At 42.0% G+C, this 21,790-nt stretch overlaps 1 protein-coding gene, 1 long non-coding RNA gene and 1 other non-coding gene across 6 annotated transcripts in view; 2 read left to right on the top strand and 1 right to left on the bottom strand.

Annotated features, from left to right (window-relative positions):
• ANOS1 (anosmin 1) overlaps positions 1-21,790 on the bottom strand; it is a 183,998-nt gene that overhangs the window by 68,361 nt on the left and 93,847 nt on the right. For 3 of the 4 annotated variants that reach the window (XM_027608023.2, XM_027608022.2, XM_027608025.2), the window contains exon 3: positions 12,127-12,189. The exons of the other annotated variant lie outside the window; for it this stretch is intronic. In XM_027608023.2, the coding sequence (XP_027463824.1) occupies positions 12,127-12,189 (63 nt within the window). The remainder of the gene's footprint in view (positions 1-12,126; positions 12,190-21,790) is intronic. 4 annotated transcript variants of the gene reach the window in all.
• TRNAR-CCU lies at positions 3,852-3,924 on the top strand. The gene has a single exon. It is a non-coding gene; the product is annotated as a tRNA-Arg (tRNA).
• On the top strand, positions 6,988-20,352 carry LOC113930678. The gene is made up of 4 exons (XR_003522580.2): positions 6,988-7,254; positions 16,699-16,785; positions 18,391-18,538; positions 20,224-20,352. It is a non-coding gene; the product is annotated as an uncharacterized LOC113930678 (long non-coding RNA).

The following is a 21,790-nucleotide window of genomic DNA, read 5'->3' as shown; positions in this document are numbered from 1 at the left end:
CACTTGGTATTTAATTCAGCTCCACAGAACCGTATCATGTATCCAATGGAGCAGCTTTTGCAAAAAGCCAGGGCCTTGGGTGGGTTTTTTTCCTGCTCCAGCCACAAAGCGCATGCAACCTTGAATACAGAATCCCTCCATCAGATGCTCTGCTTGCTCATCTCACTTACTCTTCCCCAATCCCCCAAGCCAGTATTATTTCCATTTTACAAATGAGGAAACAGAAGCTCGGGGAGATTCTAATTTATCCCAAATCACAAAACAAGTAAGCGTGTGGGCCAGTATTACAGCCAATGGCTTTCTAAAGACCACACCATACCTCGGGGTAAACTAAGAAGAGAGCTAAGCCCGTGGCTCTCAACTTGTGTTCCTATTAGCATCACCCGGGAGCTTGTAACTCTTGAAATATCCAGGAACAGAGGGAACACATTGCAGACAGATTCTTATATACATGCACATATGGAAACCTTATGTACATATATATATATATATATATATATATATATATATATACACACGTACACGGACACACATACACATATATATGTAAATTAGATATACGTAAATCAAAAGGGCAGGAATTTTATCCAGGAATACTGAGAAAACAAGAATACTGAAATACAGCTTGTGCTATTGAACTTCAAGGATAAAAATATAATTTTTCAGGCATCCAGGTAGAAACAGCCCGTGGATTATGATGGAGAAAATGGGGTTTCCTCCAAATCGATTTCTCTACAAAATTTAACATGTGAAGCCAATCCAGCAATGGCTATGTAGCAATAAGTGAACTACATACACATGTGTGTATAGTTTTATACATGTATCAAAGTCATATATTTACATATATAAAAAAATCAGCTGTTAGTCAACTGTACATGTGACAGAAACATTCTCAAAGACAGAAAAAACTCATAGAATATAGCGCCCACGAGCTTTTCTTGCTAAACAATGCCAAATTCAGCCATTCTACAGATAAGCAGGAAGCAAGAATGGGCCAGTACAATACTCAATACCCAAAGAAAATAATGCATATTCTTACATGTTATGTGAGGAAAAGTTTGTGCAATCCAATTTGGACTTCATGTATAATGGTAGGCAAAGTCTGTTGTGAACGGTTCTCAAATCTATGCACTCCCTTTTAAAAACAAACTAAGATATGACCAAACTTTTTTTAAAGATTTTATTTTTAAGCCATCTCTACACCCAACGTGAGGCTTGAACTCACAACCCTAAGATCAAGAGTCACACGCTTCACCGGCTGAGTCAGCCAGGCGCCCAAAGACATGATCGAATTTGGAAGCCCGGTATAAAGAAATTAGCATAAAAGACTCAATCGTTTTATCATCCACATAAATATAAAACTAAAATTAAATAAAGTAGGAATTATGGCCAAGGAAGAATATCTGATAGAGTAAAACTAAAAATTAGGAAATACTAATGCCAGAAAAAATTGGTGGGTAGGAGTGCTATGAGGAACGTGTAACTTACGTTGAACTTAACTTTAGGGCATCAGTAAATAATGAAGCAAATATAAAATTTTTAAAATAATGCTTTCGATCTCCTAATAGTTTTCATAATCTTTTTCTCCCTGAAACTTGGGGGTTTCTGTTTCTTCTGTTATACTCCAATAATATTAAACTTCAAGCATTATTAAAAGCCAGCATGCTCAGAGATGCCAGGTACGTACGGTGTCCGCTTAAGGGTAATGTATCGGGGTACCCAAGACCACCACCAGGTTTGCTAACTCACCGGGGGAACTAAGAGAACTCAGCAGAGAGGCATACTGTGGGCTCTGATTTGCTACAGAACAAACAGGAACGGGGAAAACGTGCACGGGGTGAGGTCCGGAGAGAACCAGGGACTAGCTCCCAGGAGTCCTTTCATGGGGCCGTCAGACAAGATGAGCTCAGTGCCTCCAGCCGGGACTTGTGACAACACGTGGGAAGTGCTGTCGCCAGAGAAGTTCAGGAGGGACGCCGCGTCCAGAGTTTTTCCTGAGGCTGGGCACACAAGCACCTGCTGCCTAGCATGTCCCCAAAAATCCAGACTCCCAGGAGGAAGCAGGTGTCCATCACAAACCACATGGCTTGTACTAATAGTTTAAGAACAGGGAGCACCTCCTAGGGGATGATGGGAACCCTCCCCAAATCTAAGTTCCCACATGCTGGCCAAGGGCCAACCTTTTAATTAGGAATTTCTAAAGAGAGCAGTCTTAGGTTTCCTACGGTAACTCTCTTGCACAGGAAACAACGGCCGTTCTGGATGGCAGAATTTGGAGTAACGGTTTGGTTTTCCTCTCCTGCGTAGTTGTTATAGTAAGTGTTTAGTGTGCATATATAATTTCTATAAAATAATAAAAACGTTGTAGCATTAAAAGAAACAATCAAAACTTGCAGTTGTATCTTTCAGAGAAGGAACGTAAATACTAAGCATATGCATGAAATAGGCAAAGGCATTCTCAATTCAAACGTTTCTAATTTATTCTTGAAAATGCAATCATAATTTCCCGGGAAACTCAATGATACACACTAAATTATTAGATGGGATTACAATTAATTTGGTTCCGGGCAAATTATACACCTTGGCCGTGAATAATATAAAATAGGGAGAAAATCAGAAACATGCATATTAGGGAAGTCCCTTCCCGTGAGGACATGTCCCTTTTGTCAAATTACAGTCATCTTTACTCATGTGGATCTGAACTCCGTCTTCCTGGCCCTGCTTTTCTATTTGTTTTGAAGGCAAGTGTGCCACCTTGTATGGGGATATCAACGGTCAGGTCTTCCACTGGGAGCAACACTCCAGAATCTTGCTGGAAGATCTCTGGAAGATCACTAGGCACATGTATGATCCCAGAAATTCCAAAAACTCCTACAGAGTCAGGGACAGCGAGGGCCCTCCGGTTAAACTATCAGTTCCTTCTCTCCCTTTCTGCCTGTATTTTGTTACCTGGAATTACCAGGCATGCCTATGAAATACGTCAGCCCACGGAAGGATTTAGATACTAATTCGTAAGCCACACTGCCATTCTAGGTGCTAGGCATCGGACGATGAGCAAAAGAAAGTATGAAAATTCTGCTCTGCTATGCTTATAGTTTATATGTTTAGTAGCAAGCAAGTCAGTCATTAAATAGTTTAATTTGTATTGAAATAAGGCAGACACAGAAAGTAATGGAAGTACACATGAGGTCAACGAAGGATTAGACTAATGGAATGAACAGTCACGGGGGTAAAAGATACAGCACCGGGAATAGAGTCAGTGGTATTATAATCATGTTGTATGCTGACAGATGGGAGCTAGCTACACTTGTGGGGAGCACAACCTAAGGTACACAGAAGCTGAATCACTATGGTATACTCCTGAAACTTAATGTAACACTGTGTCAACTATACTTCAGAAAAAAAAAAAAAAAGGCAATGCTAAATAAACCTTTGAAAAGGACCAAAGAGAAAGCCCTTAAAAAAGATAAGCCATCAATATTTAGAATGAGCTACATGCTATGAAGGACAGAGAAATATTCTAGAAAGAAGGAACAGCAAATACATCAGTCTGGTAGGAGCTATATGATTTGGAGGCAAAATTAATTCTACAAGTCTCAGTATTTTCAAATACAAAAGGGGGATAATTATGATTATTCTGTACTCTTATCCTAAGTATGTAAAAAATTAGCACAGATTTCGGCACATAAAAAAGTTAAAATTAGTGTTAACCACTATATGAGTATCAGAATTTTTAAAACATAGTTCTAGAAATCCTACAAAAAACAATGGAAAATAGTACAGCTTAATTACGAATTGCCTGAAATCCCCATATAAATAATTTCTCTTAAAGAGGAACGAATTCTAGGAGTGCCCAGCTGGCTCAGTTGGTAGAACATGAAACTCCTGATCTCAGGGTTGTGAGTTCAAGCCCCACGTTGGGCACAGAGCCTCCTTAAAATTAAAAAAAAAAAAAAAAAAAAAAAAGAGGAACAAATTCTAAAGTTGTGAAATGTGGTTGTTTATTCTTTGACTTATATTTTTAAGTTTCTAAAAGGCTTCCATCTCAAAGAATTTTGCAAACACTGGCCAACTCTGCAAAACCATCACAGCCATCCAAGGTACCAGTCGAATCACACTTTAGGAAAGATACACGCTTTACCTTCCTACAAATTGAAAAGTTCTACACCCCCAGTTTCCATGCTGGTAGGGCAGTTCCCCACACCAGCTGGGTGTCCTACAATTCAACCCAAATTCTTACACGATCTACCTGCAGACAGCTTCAGATCCCACAGGGAAGGGCTCAGTTCCATAAGACTGCATCCTCTCCCTTCAGATACCACTCACAAGTCCAAAAGGAAAAAGAGAAAAAAGAAATCTAAAGAAACAAAACCAGACACGACAGAGGTGATGGAGTGAGCAGAAAAGGACGTTTTAAAAGTCATTATAAATATGTCCTGTCTGCCCAGGAATGTGGGAGAAAGACAGAGAGAGACCTGCATGGAACCTCCAGAAGTGAACATGAAGAAATGAAAACTACGCCTGATGGCATCTTAAAAATGTTAGACACTATAAAAGAAAAAGATCACTTGAAGGGAACTTGAAGACACAGTGATGAAAATTAGAGCAAAATAAAGCGGGGGCGGGGGAATGAAGAAAAAAACATGATCAGAGACTCAGTGACTCAGGTCAAAATACAAGGTCTATCATGTATAATTAGAGTCCCGGAAGGATAGGAAGCAGGGAATGGAATAGAAAAAAATATTGGCTCCTATGCAGGGGCACCTAGGTGCTCGGTCAGTTAAGCATCCAACTCTTGATTTTGGCTCTGTGCTGGGCGTGAAGCCTGCTTGAGGGGCTCTCTCCCCGTCTCTCTGCCCCCCCCCACCCCCGATCACAGTCTCTCCCTCAAAAAGAGAGAGGGAGAGAGAGGACCCAAGCAGAAGAACTATAAAGGCTACCCAGGCAAAATTTACCATAATTATATGGCTTAAAACCAGATATAGAAAGAAAACCTTCAGAGCAGACAGGGAAATAAAAAGATACTTTATACACAACAAGAAAATGAGAAATGTCGGTGATATTTCTGAAAACATACAAGACAGAAGAAAATAGAGATTTTTAAACGACTAATTTAAAAAAATGTTAACCTAGAATTCTATACGTGGTGAAATACCTTTCACGTGGGGATGGAGACAAACCAAGAGTTAAAATTCTGCAATTTGAGCGATTAAAAAAGTAGGGGTTTTCCTTTTAAACACCATTTTCATCTGTTTATTTTCAACCCGTACCAGCAATTTCATCGTTTCTCTTTACAGAACATCACAGAAGAAAACACAAAAGACTGTGCAGAATTAGCAGGCAAGTCCCAGTGAGCACTTGACAGGGAACCCTGACGTCGTAGAGGGAGCTCCACAGTCTTGCTGTGCCGGGGCAGCCCCTGGTCCCTTGGCCTCCGCACTGCCTGTTGGAAAGGCAGGCTCTGGGTGCCCACGGCACGCACCTACTGAATCAGAACGTGCCCTTCTACGAGATGCCCAGGTGATCTGTGTGCACAGCAGAGTCTGGGCCATCCTGGATGCTGGACTAGGCATCCGCAGGTGTGAGTGGGTCTTCACGTGACTCATCCCTGGTTTCATACTCCGGAACTCTGGGCTTCTGACCCATGCGTCTCCAACTTCACACCCCTCACAAGACTCATTTCCGCGAGCACGTGAACGTAATCAAGTCTTCCCAAAGGACAGGTACACGAAAATCACGTCCTCAGACCCCGAGCCCCTGGCCACAGCCCCTCTCTCCCCTTCTCCCACATACACGGTCTTAGAGAAGGAACCTAAATGTACACAAACGGTTGTGTGTATTCGGTCTGCACTTCCTCCCGTACTTCCTATTCGACAAACCCAGAGTTGTAGAGATTGACGACGACTCCTCCACGGAAACCCTCTGACGGATTTCCAGTCACCTCCTCACAACAAAATTCCTCATCAATCTGTACCTCACTGACCTATCACAGAATTCCCCAAAAGTGTTAACCTTGCCCTCCCCTGGAGAGTAAAAATGGCTAATATTCACTCAGTATTTCCCACGTTCAGACACTGGTTAAGTGCTGTATATGCATCTTTCATATTTTACTTAAATTTGATGCTCTTACAATTTCCAGCATATTTTCCCTTAACTCCTTCTACCTGCTCTGTCCCTCTTTTCCAATAGGATAGGTCTTTAAGTCATTCAGAATAATCTCCAATCTCAGCTTTTTATTAACTTTCAAAACTCATCAAGTGTCCTCTAATTGAATCTCATATAATTCTATATTCCCCCAACATCATATAAAAATTCGATGAAAATGGAGTCTATTTCAAAAAGATAAGGGGAAAAAGCCTACACTCCACGGAGAACATGTCCCATCTAGCCAATAAACTACTGAACCACCCTAAAAAGTCACTGAATATGCTTGACTCTCTCATTTTCCAGGGCTATAAAATTTGATATAATGAGGATAACTTCCTTTATAAGATGACAGGTAAAGGAAATCTCACAACAATTGTAAAACTTCATAAGCGTGCCTTGAAATGTTTCCATTCCATGACTCCCACTCTCCCCTAAACTGAAAGGGAAACCGGGACGGAGTCTGCACTTTCCACCAGCGCCCAGAGATCACGATCCAGAATTATAAGGAACACTTCCATGCGTTTACGAAAACGTAAAAGGTAAAGGCTTATCATTTCCTAAAAATAAAAGTTTACTACGTATAATACAAAAAACTAGCATTTTTTGAAAATGTGCTCTGTTGCCAGTCACCCCAGGCTCCACCCCGTGTCACGATCACTGCTGGCCACTCACGGGATTTCAGTGTGGAAAGTGAAGCTTTCAGAAGAAACCCACAGATTCCACCTTGACACCGTCCAACACACCTCTGCTGATTCTTCTGTTTCCCGCCCCCCCCCCCGCCTCCCCCCCCCCCCGACAACCCCCGACACACACACCTGGGCATATGACATCATTTTCTCGTTCAGCACTCATCAACTTATTTCCGTACCTTTAACCCTTTTACAGATGTGCCCCAGACACCAGAAGATGCAGCTTCCATTTTTGAAGGGCTGCATTTACCGCATGCCCCCTGGACTGTAAGACTAACTGGATTTTGGAGCACTGGAAGGTTAACAAGTTTGAGTGCAAGAAAAGCCCCTGTAAGAGCGTGATAAATCCTAACAGCTTCAGTTTCTGACGTGTTTTCAGTACCACTGGAACATTCCATGGCCCAGGGCACCCAAAGTGGTAAGGAGCTTTGTTCTTCCTTCAATTCCTTGAAGTGCCCTTAATTAACTAGGATTTTGCATAATCAAAACTCCCTTCTTATTCAAGGGTGCTGAAGCGCAGATGGTTGGCCAACAAACGTTACATTAGAAACAGGCTCTGATTTATTTCCTGCTTGGGGGGGGGGGGGGAGTACAACTTCATCCTCCCTTCTGTACGGGACACAGAGTAGAGTTAGGAGGGGGTGCCTGGGGCAGCGTACAGTGGAAAAGAGATGGACCACCACCTGGATTCCAGATCTTCTTCATCTACCTATTAAACATGGACTCTTGGGCAGATAAAACCATTTCCTCTTGGTGAGTCAGTCTTGTAGCCCATCAAGTTCACCGAGTAAAATTCAGGCTTAACTTCTAAGAACTGTTGTGAAAATCCAATATAGTAAGCTTGGAAAACATTTTGAAAAGCAAAAAACACAAAGAAATGAGTCAGTAATCCTATCTGCGGTTGAGTGAAAAATCTTCTTCCTCTTCCTTTGTTCACACTGACAAGAACAGGCTCTGTCAGAATCCAAGAACAGCTTTCCTGTAAGTCCTGGACACCTGTCTCATTAGTGGGTCCCTGACCCAGATGGGGTCTCAGCTTCTCCACGACCCTAACGTATACTTCACATTGCCAGTGTGGACATCCCCCAGTGAGTTCCTGCTAGGGTGGGGATATTGTGAAATCAGAAGTATCATTATTAAAGATGAGAGGTGTGTCCTCCAGCAAGAAGGTCAAACTACCGTGTATCACGTTTCATCAAAACTAAGACAACAGCAATTGTAATAGACGTAATGATTTTATACCATTAAGAAAGAAAAAGAATATTTTCCTTGATAATTTAGATGCTTACCATTGTAAGAAAGGAACATTTAAACGTGAAGAAATGTGCATTTTATGATCAGGAAGAAAAATGGTTTACTATGATTTTTAAATCTTTAAAAAAATAATAAGATGGAGATAATGTTTAATTAATAAACTAAAACAATAAAGCATGACCTGTCTATGTATCTGTCATGACCCAACATGCTCCAAAAACTGACACGGGAAAAATTCTCCCATGTGATCCATAGAAGGAATCCTGCAAGATTCCTGCTCTAACACGTTTAACTTTTCCATCTAAGGAACAACATCGTTAACTCTGACAGCAGTTTGAAAGGAGCAAAAGCAGAACTGTATAAATAATCAAATGAGAAGTTAAAGAGATCAATGTGTGAGGCAGCCACGAACCAGTTCTAGGTATGTGATTATGAACATGCCTCCAAAAACCTCTTCCATAGAGGAAAATTGATTTTATGACTAAAATACCAAGAACAATAAAGCTTTGTTCAAGAAACAGGTGCTGGTCACACGGATCAGGAAGTAACAACATTCTGAAGGGTCAGACAGGTTTTGTGACAGGATTAGGACTGCTGTTTTTCTTAGGGCAGGAGCTTGAAAACTTCTTCTGGAAAGGGCCATGTGGTAAGCAGTCTCAGCTTCACAGACCTCAGGATCCATCACAGGTACTCAGCTCTCCTGCTATAGCCCCAAACCTGCTTCCGACAGTACGCGAGCAAACGGTGTGGCCGTGTTCCTACACAACTTGACTTATAAAAATGGGAGGCAAACCATGCCTTAAAGCTCAGAGTGTCTTGCGAATCAACACACGGGGTCAAACCTATCGAACGGTTTAGCTGTTCCACTTGGAGGACAATAAACTCGAGAGTCCTCGTGGGTGTAAATGTTCACAAAGGGAAAGCTCCGTAGGTTCGTGGGGACAGGGATCTTGTAGGCGCTCGTTGCAAGTCACGTGATAAGTGAGAGGAAGAAGACGATCGTCTTAGGGCTGCCTCAATGAATGATCAGCCTCCAAAATGCTGAAATGGGGATCAGTCTTGCAGGATTCGGTCTTGGTCAACGTCACAGGCAGACGTTACCGCAACAAAGAAAGAAACAAGACACAGAGATGAAGAATGCTGAAAGGAACTAAAATGGAACGGGGGGGGGGGGGGGGGCTCGAGCGGTGGGACCACTGGGCTGAGGTCTGCCCACGAAGGGCTCGCATGACCTGGCTTCTACTTGTCCTGCCTTTCCAGTTTCAATTCACCCCTCCCACCACAGCCCGAATCACAGTTGGTACATGAGTCCCATTTTAATCAACTGGATTTGGTTCAGAAGACCTCACAGGTGTTTCAGGGGGAAGAGGCATTGCAGAAGTGTGCTATCACATTTGGAATTTCCCGGGACAGAGGCTTCAGATGACCTTCAATGACATCTTCCTTCTCAGGGATCAGGTGTCACAACGTCAACCCAGCGTCACTGATGTTAAGGGATTGTGTGTTTATGACGCAAACATGGTACGTCTCGTTCCACAAGATCCCACGACAGCATATTTTAATTTACGTGGATGTATGGTTTGTGTACAGCATAGAACGCAAACTATGAGTAGGAGGGCAAGTTATAGAACATACAAGACACTGCATCAATTCATCCGTTTTGTTGTATTTCTGATGAATCTGCTCTGTTCAGTGCCTCAAGGGGCCTGAACCACCTCTTTTTATTTGCTTTTTACTAAAAAGCGAGCTGCGGTGAGTCAAGACGTCCCTTGACGTCATCACCTCTCTTTGCGTGCATGAGTGTGTGCGTGTGCGCGTATTGGGCGGGACCTGTGACTTGCTAACCAGTAGAATATGACAAAGGGGAAGAGGTGTCACACCTGAGCATATGTTGCATTATAGAGACTGGGTCTCAGCAGACTGCACATCAAGACTCTCCTGCTGGCCTTGAAAAAGTAAATAGCCATCTCGTGACCGGCCTGGGGGGCCACGTGGTGAGGAAGTGGAGGCAACTTCCAACAGCCATCGAGAGAACGGGACCTCAGTCCTATAACCATAAGGAAATGAGTTCTGCCAACAACTAAACTGCAATGAGCTTGGAGGCAGACCGTCAGCAGAAGCAGCTGAGCCCCCAGACGAGAACGCAAGCCCAGCCAACACCCTGATTACGGCATCGTGGGACCCTGAAGCAAAGAATGCGTTTAAGTCATGTCCAAACTCCTGAGCCACAGAAACTGTGAGATAATAAATGTGTGTTGTTTTAAGCCACTAAGCTCCGGGGTCATTTGTTAGGCAGCAAGAGATAACTCATACAAAGATATATTAAACTGAATGCCAGGTCAGCATATGCTTTCTGGAAAAGTTTGGATGGAATCCCTGAAGAAGCCAAAATGTTTTGGGGAAAATGGATGGATAATATGTCAGCTCCCTTGAGGGAGGACAGAAAACCATGACTGATGCTCTTCTGTATCACCCCCACCACCCAGAAAAGGGCTGGATACAAAGATGTAGGAAGGTTCTTCTTCTATGGGAGTTAACACTCAATCCTTAGCTTAGGGGTGAGTGTCCTTGCAGAGCAACTGGGCTACAGAACTTCGACTATCTGCCAGTCCTGTGTATTATTTGAGGCATTTTCATGTTCACAATTACAAAATGCTTCCAAAGACTTCAGTGACAGAAATCCTCAGGTCCGAAGCGCTTCCAACAACACAGACATCATTATGTAAGAGTTTGAGAATCACCCATATTCCAGCAGCCTGTCACAAAATGCTGAGTCCAACTTCCAAAGCAAGAAGTGAGATTAGGAAAGTCACATATTATCACGTCTGTGCTGAGAAACATTTCCTCCACTGCACTCTGCTAAAGCCATACTGAACACTTTTCCACAAGAGCCCAACAACACTATGACCCCTCATCACCGTCCACGGGAAGTCGAGCCAAAGCAGCACTCGGATGCAGGGAAGAGGTGTGAGGCTCAGGGCTTTTGCTTTAGGATGGGTCTTTCTACCTAGAGTGGGGGAACCATCGGACCTGATGAGCTCCAACTTCCCAGTCCTCCGTGCCTTCCCAACGTAACTCTTACGCATTTACTACAAATGCCTTTGTTTATCTCCACGCATATGGGGAAGGTCTGTGGGCAGGAGCTTGGAAGGGTTGCCTGTCAGCCTCCAGTTCCCTTCAGGGAAGCCCCAGACCATGATTTTAGTCCGGTGCCACAGGGCCTCCCTTCTGGGCCGCTCCCCACAACCCTCGACGGAGCTGCTTTGATTGCTACAGTGGACTCTTTGACTGCTGTTCCGCACCAGCCCTCGGGGACCGTCCCACTCTCCTTTCTTTGAGAGGCCAGCAGTCAGCAGGCAGGCTGGCTCCACGTCGTCCCGGCTGCACCCAAGCGGACCCCAGGCTGCGTCAGAGCCTGGACCCCCGACTTGCTCTGGAGGAGACGGTCCGGCAAACCGGCTCTTCCCCCTCTGCAGCACGACTGAGAGTTTCAGACAGCAGGTGTCCGGGACAGTAACACCCTTTATTCTCTACCTGAAACCACCGGCCAAGTAAGAGCCTCGCACCCGGTTAAAGGCGGGCAAGCGCCCTGGCCAGGATATGGGGGCCCAAAGGGTGAACGATGAGATGAAAATGTTGAGAACCCCGCTACTAATAAAACGGCTGGCTTCTCCCAAACAGCATGAGAATGTCAACATCGTGCTGACAATTACTCGTACAACAGCCGTGCTGGAAAGCAGAAGGACAGCAGTAGCTTCTACCTTGGAAAAGGTTCTCGTCTCTAAGCATGTGTAATAAAATGGATTCCAATAATGGAAGCGGTGGGTAGCTAGGTTTTAAGAAAGCTCAATAATGTTTTTTTCCTTTTACATGAATTCACAACACACACACACACAGACACCCCTCCCTGCAGTAAACTGAACTCCCCAACCTGCAGCAGAATGCAGGGGCCCTTCACGCCAGTGATCCGCGCGGAGCACCGTCAGGCTGACGCGGCGTCCTGGGTACCTCCGGGCGCGCGGCGGGGCGGCCTTACCTCACAGAAGGTCTGGCACTGCTGCTTCCTCAGGTCCCAGGACTCTTTGCAGGGCTCCAGACACTGGGGGGGGGGGGGGGGGGGGGAGGGGCGGGGAGTAACAGTAAAAGGAAAGAAAGAAATGGATGAGAAACAGGGCCAAAGGAAAATCACCTGCACTCCTTACTTTTCCACTCCTGCTTCCGTTCCTTAGTTCAGGAAGGCCCGCTACTCAGTGCATCACTTGAATGGTGTATAACGGGCATCTGAGCGAGAGCATCACGACAGAACAGAAACTGTAGAAGATGTCTATTTCAACACACATGGAGGAAATGTAGTGCTAGTCACCATCGGGCAGAACCGTTTAGATGGGAGATACTTGTATTCAGTAAGAAATGTTTTCTGGGGGCGCCTGGCTGGCTGGGTTGGTGGAGCACACAGCTCTTGATCTCGGGGCTGTGAGTTCGAGCCCCACATTGGGTGTAGAGATGGCTTAAAAATAAAATCTTAAAAAAAAAAAATGTTTTCTAAAGGTTGTTGTCATAGGTGAATTTTGTTTTTTTCAGAAACGTTAACATGAACTTGCTTTACAATTGGCAACATAGGACTATTGTCTATATACTGTCCTGCAGGTGATCGGGTGAAGCTGCACTGTATTAAATATCTATACATAACACATAATTGTTAACTAATGTCTTTAGCCCAATGGATCTAACAGCATTAACATGCATCCACTTTAATCACTCTATTAAAATATACTGAATACACTTTAACATAAATATTTACCAAGTAAATATCAGAACATATTGAATCAACCTAAATATATTGAATCAACTGACATGAGAGTTTCAGAATAAAGTCTGAATATATGTTTAAAATGTATTACCATATATATTAACAAATCAAAGATAATAACTAGGCTCCATTATCCAATGACAATCACAATAATAATGTTAATAGAAAGAATAATGTATAGTACATAAACTATATATACATGTATTACATATATTTACATATGTAATAATAAAGAGTAATGTTGAATAAAGTATATATACATGTATAATAGCTTATTACTATATATAGTATTAGTATAATATATAAAATATAATGCTATATATATGTGTGTACTAAATACATTATGTATACTATATACCGCTACACCACGGAACTATTTATATATACAAACATATATGTATGAAAATATTTATATATACAAACATATATGTATGAAACACCATACACTACATAAAACACAGTACCTTATATAATATATAATACTATCTATACTATATACAACATACAGTAACAAATAAGAGATCACAGCCAGTCTTCACGGTTGAAATTAAAGCGTTACATTAATATGAATAGAGACCTGATTCTCAATTTTATGTCTTAATGCAAGTTTTAATTAGCAAAAATGAAGAGTCTCATATAGTTAAATGTCAGTTCTCTAAACATTGGCTTACCCCTGGCTCTATCAGGTCATATATTATTTTATCTATATGATTTTTATTTCATTATTGATAAATTTTCCAATTAGGATCAAAGTTCTCAGTTCAATTCCAGATAAGTATACTCTAGAATTATGGAGATATATATATATATATCTCCATATATCCATGGACATATATATCCATATTCAGGATACACACACACACACACACACACACACACCCATATATACCGATACTGTTTTCCACTCCACTTGGTAGTCACCTCCCCCTCTGTTTTAAAATAACACAGTTTAAACTCTAAGACTCTCTACTGTCCATGTGTCAACTGCCCATCTGTCATAGCAACGCTGCTCACAGTGTGATCAATGACTGATAATATGAACACCTTGCAGTTTATCAGAAATGCACCTAGAGTCAGAATCTCTGGGAACGGGGCCCAGGAATCTCTGTTAGCAAATTCTCCAAGAAATTCTGATGCTTACTAAACTTGGAAAAGACCTGCCTTATTGTGGTAAACATTTCCCAACATACACGTGCATCAAATCACGACATCGTACAACTTAAAGTTATACAAGGTTGTGAATCACATCTCCATAAAGCTGGGGCAGCAGAAAGAACTGCTATAGAATTTGATGGGGGGAAAAAGGGTCCATAGGGCCGCCTGGGTGGCTCTGTCGGTTGAGTGACTGTTGATTTTGGGTCAGGTCATGATCGCAGGGTTGTGAGATCAAGTCCCACATCAGGCTCCACACTGAACATGGAGCCTGCTTAAGATTCTCTTTCTCCCAGGGTGCCTGGGTGGCTCAGATGGTTAAGCATCTGCCCTCAGCTCAGGTCATGATCCCAGTGTCCTGGGATCGAGCCCCATATCGGGCTCCTGGCTCAGCGGGGAGTCTGCTTCTCCCCCTCTCTCTGCTTCTCCCCCTGCTCATGCTCTCTCTATCTCTGTGTCTCAGATGAATAAATAAAATCTTTAAAAAAAAAAAAAAAACTCTCTCGCTCCCTCTCCAAAAAAAGAACAGTCCATATTGTCCCGTTGTTTTAGTTTTCATTAAAAACCCATCTATTTCTTGTAAGAATATTTTAGATTGTATATTCTTTAATGCTGCATGTGAACAATTCATTTTTTAGTTATTTTAATTTTACAAACTGAGCTCTTCCACGATACTCTTCCAAGACCTACACAAGCTTGTCCCGAGTTTCCTGGTGTCCACCTCTCCCAAGCATGTTAAAACCGATGCACAGTTTTTTGCCAATATAACAATTGTAAAAGAACACCATTTTTCTAACAGCAATGAAGTCACTTAAAAACTTGTCTCCCGAGGCGCCTGGGTGGCTCAGTCAGTTAAGCATGTACCTTCAGCTCAGGTCATGATCTTCGGGTCCTGGGATCAAGTTCTGCATCAGGCTCCTGAGCAGGGAGTCTGCTTTTCCCTCTCCCTCTGCCCCTCCTCCCTGCTTGTGCACAGGTACACAATCTCAAATAAATAAATAAAATCTTAAAAAAAAAAACTTGTCTCCCTTACATATTTTATGAGTTCTTTCAAGAGTTAGTTTTGTTTCTTAAAGGTATGTCTGATTCCTTATCCTCAGACCTCTCTATTTGTTTTAAGACACTGGCTCCTAGCCAAAAAAGTTTAATGGTCACTTAATAAGTATATCTAGACCTAATTCCTTCTCAAGACCATCTGAAGTGAATAAACGGCATTCCTCAGAATACCTTGAGATTTTTGTTTGGTTGGAGACGCGTCCTTTGATGCGGGAGAACCCCTCCGTTAGATCTGGGGATTTTGCACGGACACGAGTTCAGCGACTCACAAATTAAGTCTTTATCATTTTATTCAGAAAACATCCAACAAACATCCATTCCATAGGAAACTGCTCAATGCAATGTAGCTAACAATGTCTCAACATAATTATGTCAATCTTGCTTCGGATTATTGCTGAGAACATAAATTGTGAACACAGGTCAGCTACACATGTGCTCAGTTGCATTGTCACAACTACAGACATCAGTGCATTAAAAAGTTTCAATCCTTGGAGGACTCCACAATTCCACCTAATCCTACTCCTGACAGACTCTGGAACAAATACCTTATATAAAACAAGTACCATTTACAAAGAGAGGCATACTTTTGAAATGCTAATGGAAGCAATACATAACATACTTGTCTTCTTGTTAATCCGGCATTGCTATCTGCCAAGTCCAGCATCAGTATATGCAATTCATTTAAAGTTGTATTTCAATTGCATGCTTGCTTCATTTCCAATAACCAGTAATCATCAGTGTCTAAAGATACATCACAAAATGTTATTAATGACAGCCAACATTTTCTTTTAATAATCCTCTGTGAAAACTATCTGGCAAGAAAAGCCTGGATATGGAAATCTGAGTAAATCTCTGCAGGATCCATCTGCCAAAGCTCTATTTCTTTATAGTGCTCTTAGCCAGGTAAGATGATGGCAATAAAAGCCAGAGTGGGGTAAAAAAAGCGCAACCATTTCTCTCATACTTCAAACAAGAAGAAAAAGCATCCTGTTTCTGGGGGCAGGTGGGGGGAGGAAAGAGGGCAGACTCAAATCTCATTTCCATGAGAAAAATAATACTACAAGCAGACAATTGCTTTGGAACATACTACATATCACAACAATAAGTGCCCTAGTCAAATTCAAAAACCAAAAAACAAAAAACAAAAAAACCCCAGTAACTGAATTTACTATTTTAGCAAGCGTTTTAAGCTTTCACACTTTAGGATGATCAACAATTTGAAATTATTTCTTCCCACGTTACTGTCTCAAGCCAAACGAAGCAAAACTTAAAATTTCAGGGAAAATTTTAAAAAACCAGCTGACAGAGCTAATCACGTAGATCATCATTTGGAATGTAGACACCAATTATTTTTCACTTAATCTAGAAAGATACATTTGCAATATCACTTCCTTAGCTTATAATTCTGTATTATATTTATACTTAAAAATACACAGTAATATAAAACATGTACATATAATATTCTATTAAAATGTAAGACACACGAGCACTGAAACTTTGTTACATTTACTACGATATTCTTAACATGTAGTAGCAGCTCAATAAACATCTGTTAAATAAATTTATTGATAAGTTTCAATGTTTTTATAGGCAGTTCCTGGAGTTGGCACATTCGTATTTGAGCGTGGAAGTATTTCTCCAGGGACCAAGCAGATACTGAGTTAAGAGCGAAGGAGGGTAAGTTATGAATGATGGGAGTGGCAGGAAGAACAGAAAGCTGGAGAGGTCAGCCAGTGACCAGGAGACAACTGCTCCTCACTGCCTTCTGGTTCTTGTCCAGGACCGCCTGGCACTCCAAACTTTGCAGAGAAGCCAACGACACTGACTTTATGTAAACCTTTCCAACTTCTACATATACTGCGCAATGCTGTGTAGGTAATTTTATTGGTATTTATTTAGGGCAGAAGATATTAGATACATTATTTTAATTGCTCTAAGTAAGTGGTTTTGAAATGGGAGTGAGTTTGCCCTCTCGGGGAACACTGGGTGATGTCTGGAGATGGTTTTGTTTGTAGCAACTGAGGAGAGATGTACTGGCTTCTAGCAGGCAGAGGCCAGGGACGCAGCTTAAACATCATACAGTGCACAGGCTAGCCCCCAACGTGATAAAAAAATTATCTGGCTCCAAATGTTCATAGTGCTGAGGTTGAAAAATTTCTTTTAAAAAAAAAAGCAACATAAATGCAGTGGATTAGTCATAATAACAGAGTTGATCCTGAGAAAGAACTTGCCTGGGAGAGAGGAGTAAAGGCTAAGTCAAAACTGTCACCTCTAATTATGCCACAATTCTCCATGTTTTGGTCACATTCATCCTTCTAAGACATGGTTTTGATAATGTGAGTTCTGTGATAAAATCAGACAGTAATTACCAAATTAAGCCCAAAGTATATGGTTCACATTCAAAACATCTGGTCAACCAGCAAATCCTTCATAAACAGCTTCTTCAACCCCTCATGAATTACTTTCTATGAAGCTGGTCTCTTTTCTGTTCCCCAAACACAAGGTCCCTCGACTTCCACTGGGTTACTGAATTTCTTCCTTAAAGAAAACCCATTCTGTCCTTCACTCCAGTCAACAACTGCTTCAAACCACCTGTTTTGACCACTGCTATCCACACGGCATGCGCTGATTCCTTCTCCGCAAAGCATGCAGCTTTTCCCCAAGAATGCTCACGTTATATTTTTGAGTTATTCGCAGAGGCTATGTTGTACTGAAGTTACACTATCTCCAGGTGACTATAAACTCATCTTTGGGAGCGCCTGTGTCTGCTAACCGTTCATAATCCTTCACAAGTCACGTGGGGGTGAGCGTGCGAACGACAGGACAGATTCTCAGGAACATCCCATGGGCTGTGGCAACGCAGCTGGTGCAGAGTGGAGGCACAGAAAGCCTGCCTGGGTTTGAGCCCCATCTCTGCCATGTGTCTAAGCTACAACTGTTAAAAAAAAAATTGCAAAGCTATTTAGCCTCCATTTGCTAATTCAAATATGAGAATACAATCATTCATATTAACTTGTGGAAAGTTTTACTGAACGCCAAAGACTGCCAGAACCTTTATGGATATATAAAGCACCCTGAAAATTATTCGTTCAACGGGGTCCCATAATAACAGATCTACGGAGGTATGTAACGTTAAGTACTATTATTCTTACATTTTAGACAGAGGAAACTGCCGTGCAGAGAGGTTAACTAAACAAAGCAAGTGACTATAGTCGAGACTTCAGGAACTGGAAGTTGTACCCATGCTCTGGCACACTCAAAGGAATGTTCTTTCCGTTACAGAATGCTGCCCTGTTTATGCCACGTGCTGCAAAGGCTTAATGAGGTGATATATGTGAAAGGGATTTGGAAACTGAAAAGTACCTTGCAAATCTTTAAGATTCTTAAATTATGATGATCTCGGAAAGGATTCAACTCCAAAATGCCCTAGGTAGGTGTTACAAATTCCAAGGTACTTATGAAATCACAACCAGTAAGACTGAGTATTTCAGATCACAGACAAAGGGATCCAACTCTTAGGAGCCAAAGTACTGACAAAGAGGGAAAGTATTGATATCACTTTGGTGAACTACCATCTGGACAGATGAGCACAAAAGTCCATACCTTACATTTAACCAAACACTTCCATAAAAGGAAATTATATTACCTTATATTGCATTACCAGCAAAGGAAATTCTATTACCTAAATAGCAATTACAATAAATTCTGAGGCATAAAAGGTTCCTATAAAATTCAAATTTTCACACATGTCCAATAATCAAGGAAACAGAACCCATAATTACATTTTATTAAATAAACAGAACCCATTAAAACAAAGCCACCAGCATTCTGTACATCCCTACCTGTTCAAATTAACATCTGCTAAATCGACAAACTAGGATTAGTATTTCCTACGTGCGATGTATTCATCTAGTCTCCAAGATGGGGAGAAATTGGCAGTATTTCTACCCTAAAGCAGTATCTAACCTCCATGGGAGAAGGCCTGCGATTAAGTCTAAAGTGATGAAGCATAAAATAACCAAGAGAAGAATAAGGTGCCATAAGACACTGCAGAAGGGATAGGTACTTCCATCTGGGATAACTAGAGAGGAATGTAGAGAATTGAGGACTCCTGGATTAATTTAGGAGGAGGAATGGGGCCTGGATGATATACGTGGGGGAGGGGGACATGAGGCAGGACAGCTAAAAGAGAAAACGCAGTAAACTACAAGGCCGGAAACACAGCCCTTGGAATTCATTGAGGAGCCACTCACTGTCCTAGAACAGAGAGGTGCTTGCCTCACTTTGTGTTTAAGATGACTTGAGTGTTGCTGCAATAGAATGATTTAAAAATAGATATATATTTGGTCATTCCGATGATCGAAATATATTTCTCAAATATATTTAATCTTTGTTCACCGCTCCTGAAAATGCTTCAGAGCCATAAAGGTGAAATGGGTGTCTTGTTATTAAGGAAGGTGACTTCAGGCCCACCCCTACCCCCACCAAAGGGCAGGGGCTGATTGACAGGAGGACCAATCAAGTGATCAGAGGGTTGGAACTTTCAGTCCCACCCCCTGACTTCTGGGGAGGAGAGAGGGGCTGGAGATTGAATCAGCTAATACTTAGTCAATCATGGCTAGGTAATAAAGTCTTCATAAAAACACAATAGGACCAGAACACCTGGCTGGCTCAGTTGGAAGTACCTGCGGTTCTTGATCTCGGGGTCGTTGAGCCCAAGCCCCATGTTGGGTGTAGAGATTACTTTATTAATATGTATACACTATATGTACACACACACACTTATATAGATTACTTTATAATATATATATACACACACATTACTTTATATATATCTATATATAATATAGATATTTATATTTATTTCATATATATTACTTTATATATCTCTCATATATATACTTTATATATATATTACTTTATATGCATAGTATATATACACTACATATATGTAAAGTGTGTATATATATAAATATATATATACACGCATATATATATATATATATATATATATATATATGCGTGTGTGTGTGTGTGTGTGTGTGTGTGTGTGCGCGCGCGCGCGTATGCTTTGAAGAAAAACCCACAGGGGACTGTTCTTTTTATCCTTTGCAGACATTTTTCATGCTTGGGCAACCAGAACACTTCCATGTGCCACAGAGCTGGGTCCCAAGCACCACATGGACAGAAGCTCCTTTGTTGGGGAGCCCACCCTACGTATCTCTTCACCTGCCTGTTGATTTGTATGCTGTATCATGTCTTTTAATAAACGGGTTAATGTGTTCCCCTGAGTTCTGTGAGCTGCTCTAGGAAATTAATCGAATCCTAGGAGGGAGCCGTGGGAACTTCCCATCTATCTCTGGCCTGGATTTGACTCTGGCCTATGAAGCTGGGGGCGAGGTGGACAGTCTTACAGGTTCTGTGGTATCTGATGCTATCTCCCTGTAGATAGTGTCAGAATTGAGTTGAATTCTCAAACACGCCGCTGGAGTCTGGGAATTGCTTGGTGGTGTGGAAGGGGGGAACCGCCACATTGGAAGTGGCTCCAGGAGCCCTAAAAGAATTGGAATAGGAGTTGGATTACTCCTATTAATTACTCCTACTACTCCTCACCTAGAGGTGAGGTTGTAGCAAATGAAACCAGAGCAGAAGTTTTTGCAATGTCTTCCAAAGCTTCTGTCTGCCATTTATAGTGTCGATATGCCATCGAGATGGCAGAGGGCACTGGATGAAAGGAAAAGGAACATGAGCCTAGGAAAGGCAACGTGGGGCTGCAAGCTCATGGACACAGTTACTGGTCTGCTGTAAAAGACAGGAATGAGGGAGAAATGAGAAAAGGAAAACACACCAAAATGTCTAACCTCGATCTGAAAGGAACCCATGGCGTCCCTAAGGTGGAGTGTGGGGGAGAAACAAACATAGGGAAACCTGTGCAACAGAGACTCTAACATGGTGAGTTCAAGGCATCCAGTGGACACACATATGCAGGGATGCCCAACAAGCCACTGGAACTGTGGACATGGAGTTCTGGAGAAAGGCTGAAGAAATGATGAGCATTTATAAACTTCTCTGCTCTTTCTTTCTATGTCATTCATTCATTCATTCGTTCCTTTCATAAATATTTGCAGAATTCAATTACCGCAGTGTCATGCTAAGTAATGGGTCTGCTAAATCTATGAACTACACAAAAACACTGCCTCCAAGTTCTATACCATCTAGAAAGGTTAAAAAAAATAAGTCATGTTTCTTTATAAGCAAAAGCCCCGGCTACATGTGAAAAAGGAAACAGAAAATAGGAAGATTAGAGTGTCAAGAACTGGGGGGGAGTTGGGCTATTCAAGAGCTAGAATGGCAACGCTGAGGAGATCTCCCATCGCTCAGCAAAAAATGTTTTTGTTTCCCCTTTTTGTGTTTGTGCCCAGGACACTGGAACGCAGGGAGACACAAACGTGGAACATGCTGGTGAAGACAAGGAAGGGATCAGGTGGATGGGGTCTGACCAAAGATGGAGGAGAACAGGAAATAATCGGTCGATCTGAGGTCCCAGAGAATGTTGCAGGGGCTACAACATGGAAACACAGAATCTTAGAGAGGCAAGGAATCTCTGATGGCATCTATCCCAACCCTACACCCTCCAGACTCGGGAACTAAAACATCTCCATAGAGGCAACGGCTGGTTAGC

The sequence above is a fragment of the Zalophus californianus genome, chromosome X (genome assembly GCF_009762305.2).
Source record: "Zalophus californianus isolate mZalCal1 chromosome X, mZalCal1.pri.v2, whole genome shotgun sequence".
In the NCBI taxonomy this organism is placed as follows: domain Eukaryota; kingdom Metazoa; phylum Chordata; class Mammalia; order Carnivora; family Otariidae; genus Zalophus; species Zalophus californianus.
This window is presented reverse-complemented; position numbering and strand designations above follow the sequence as displayed.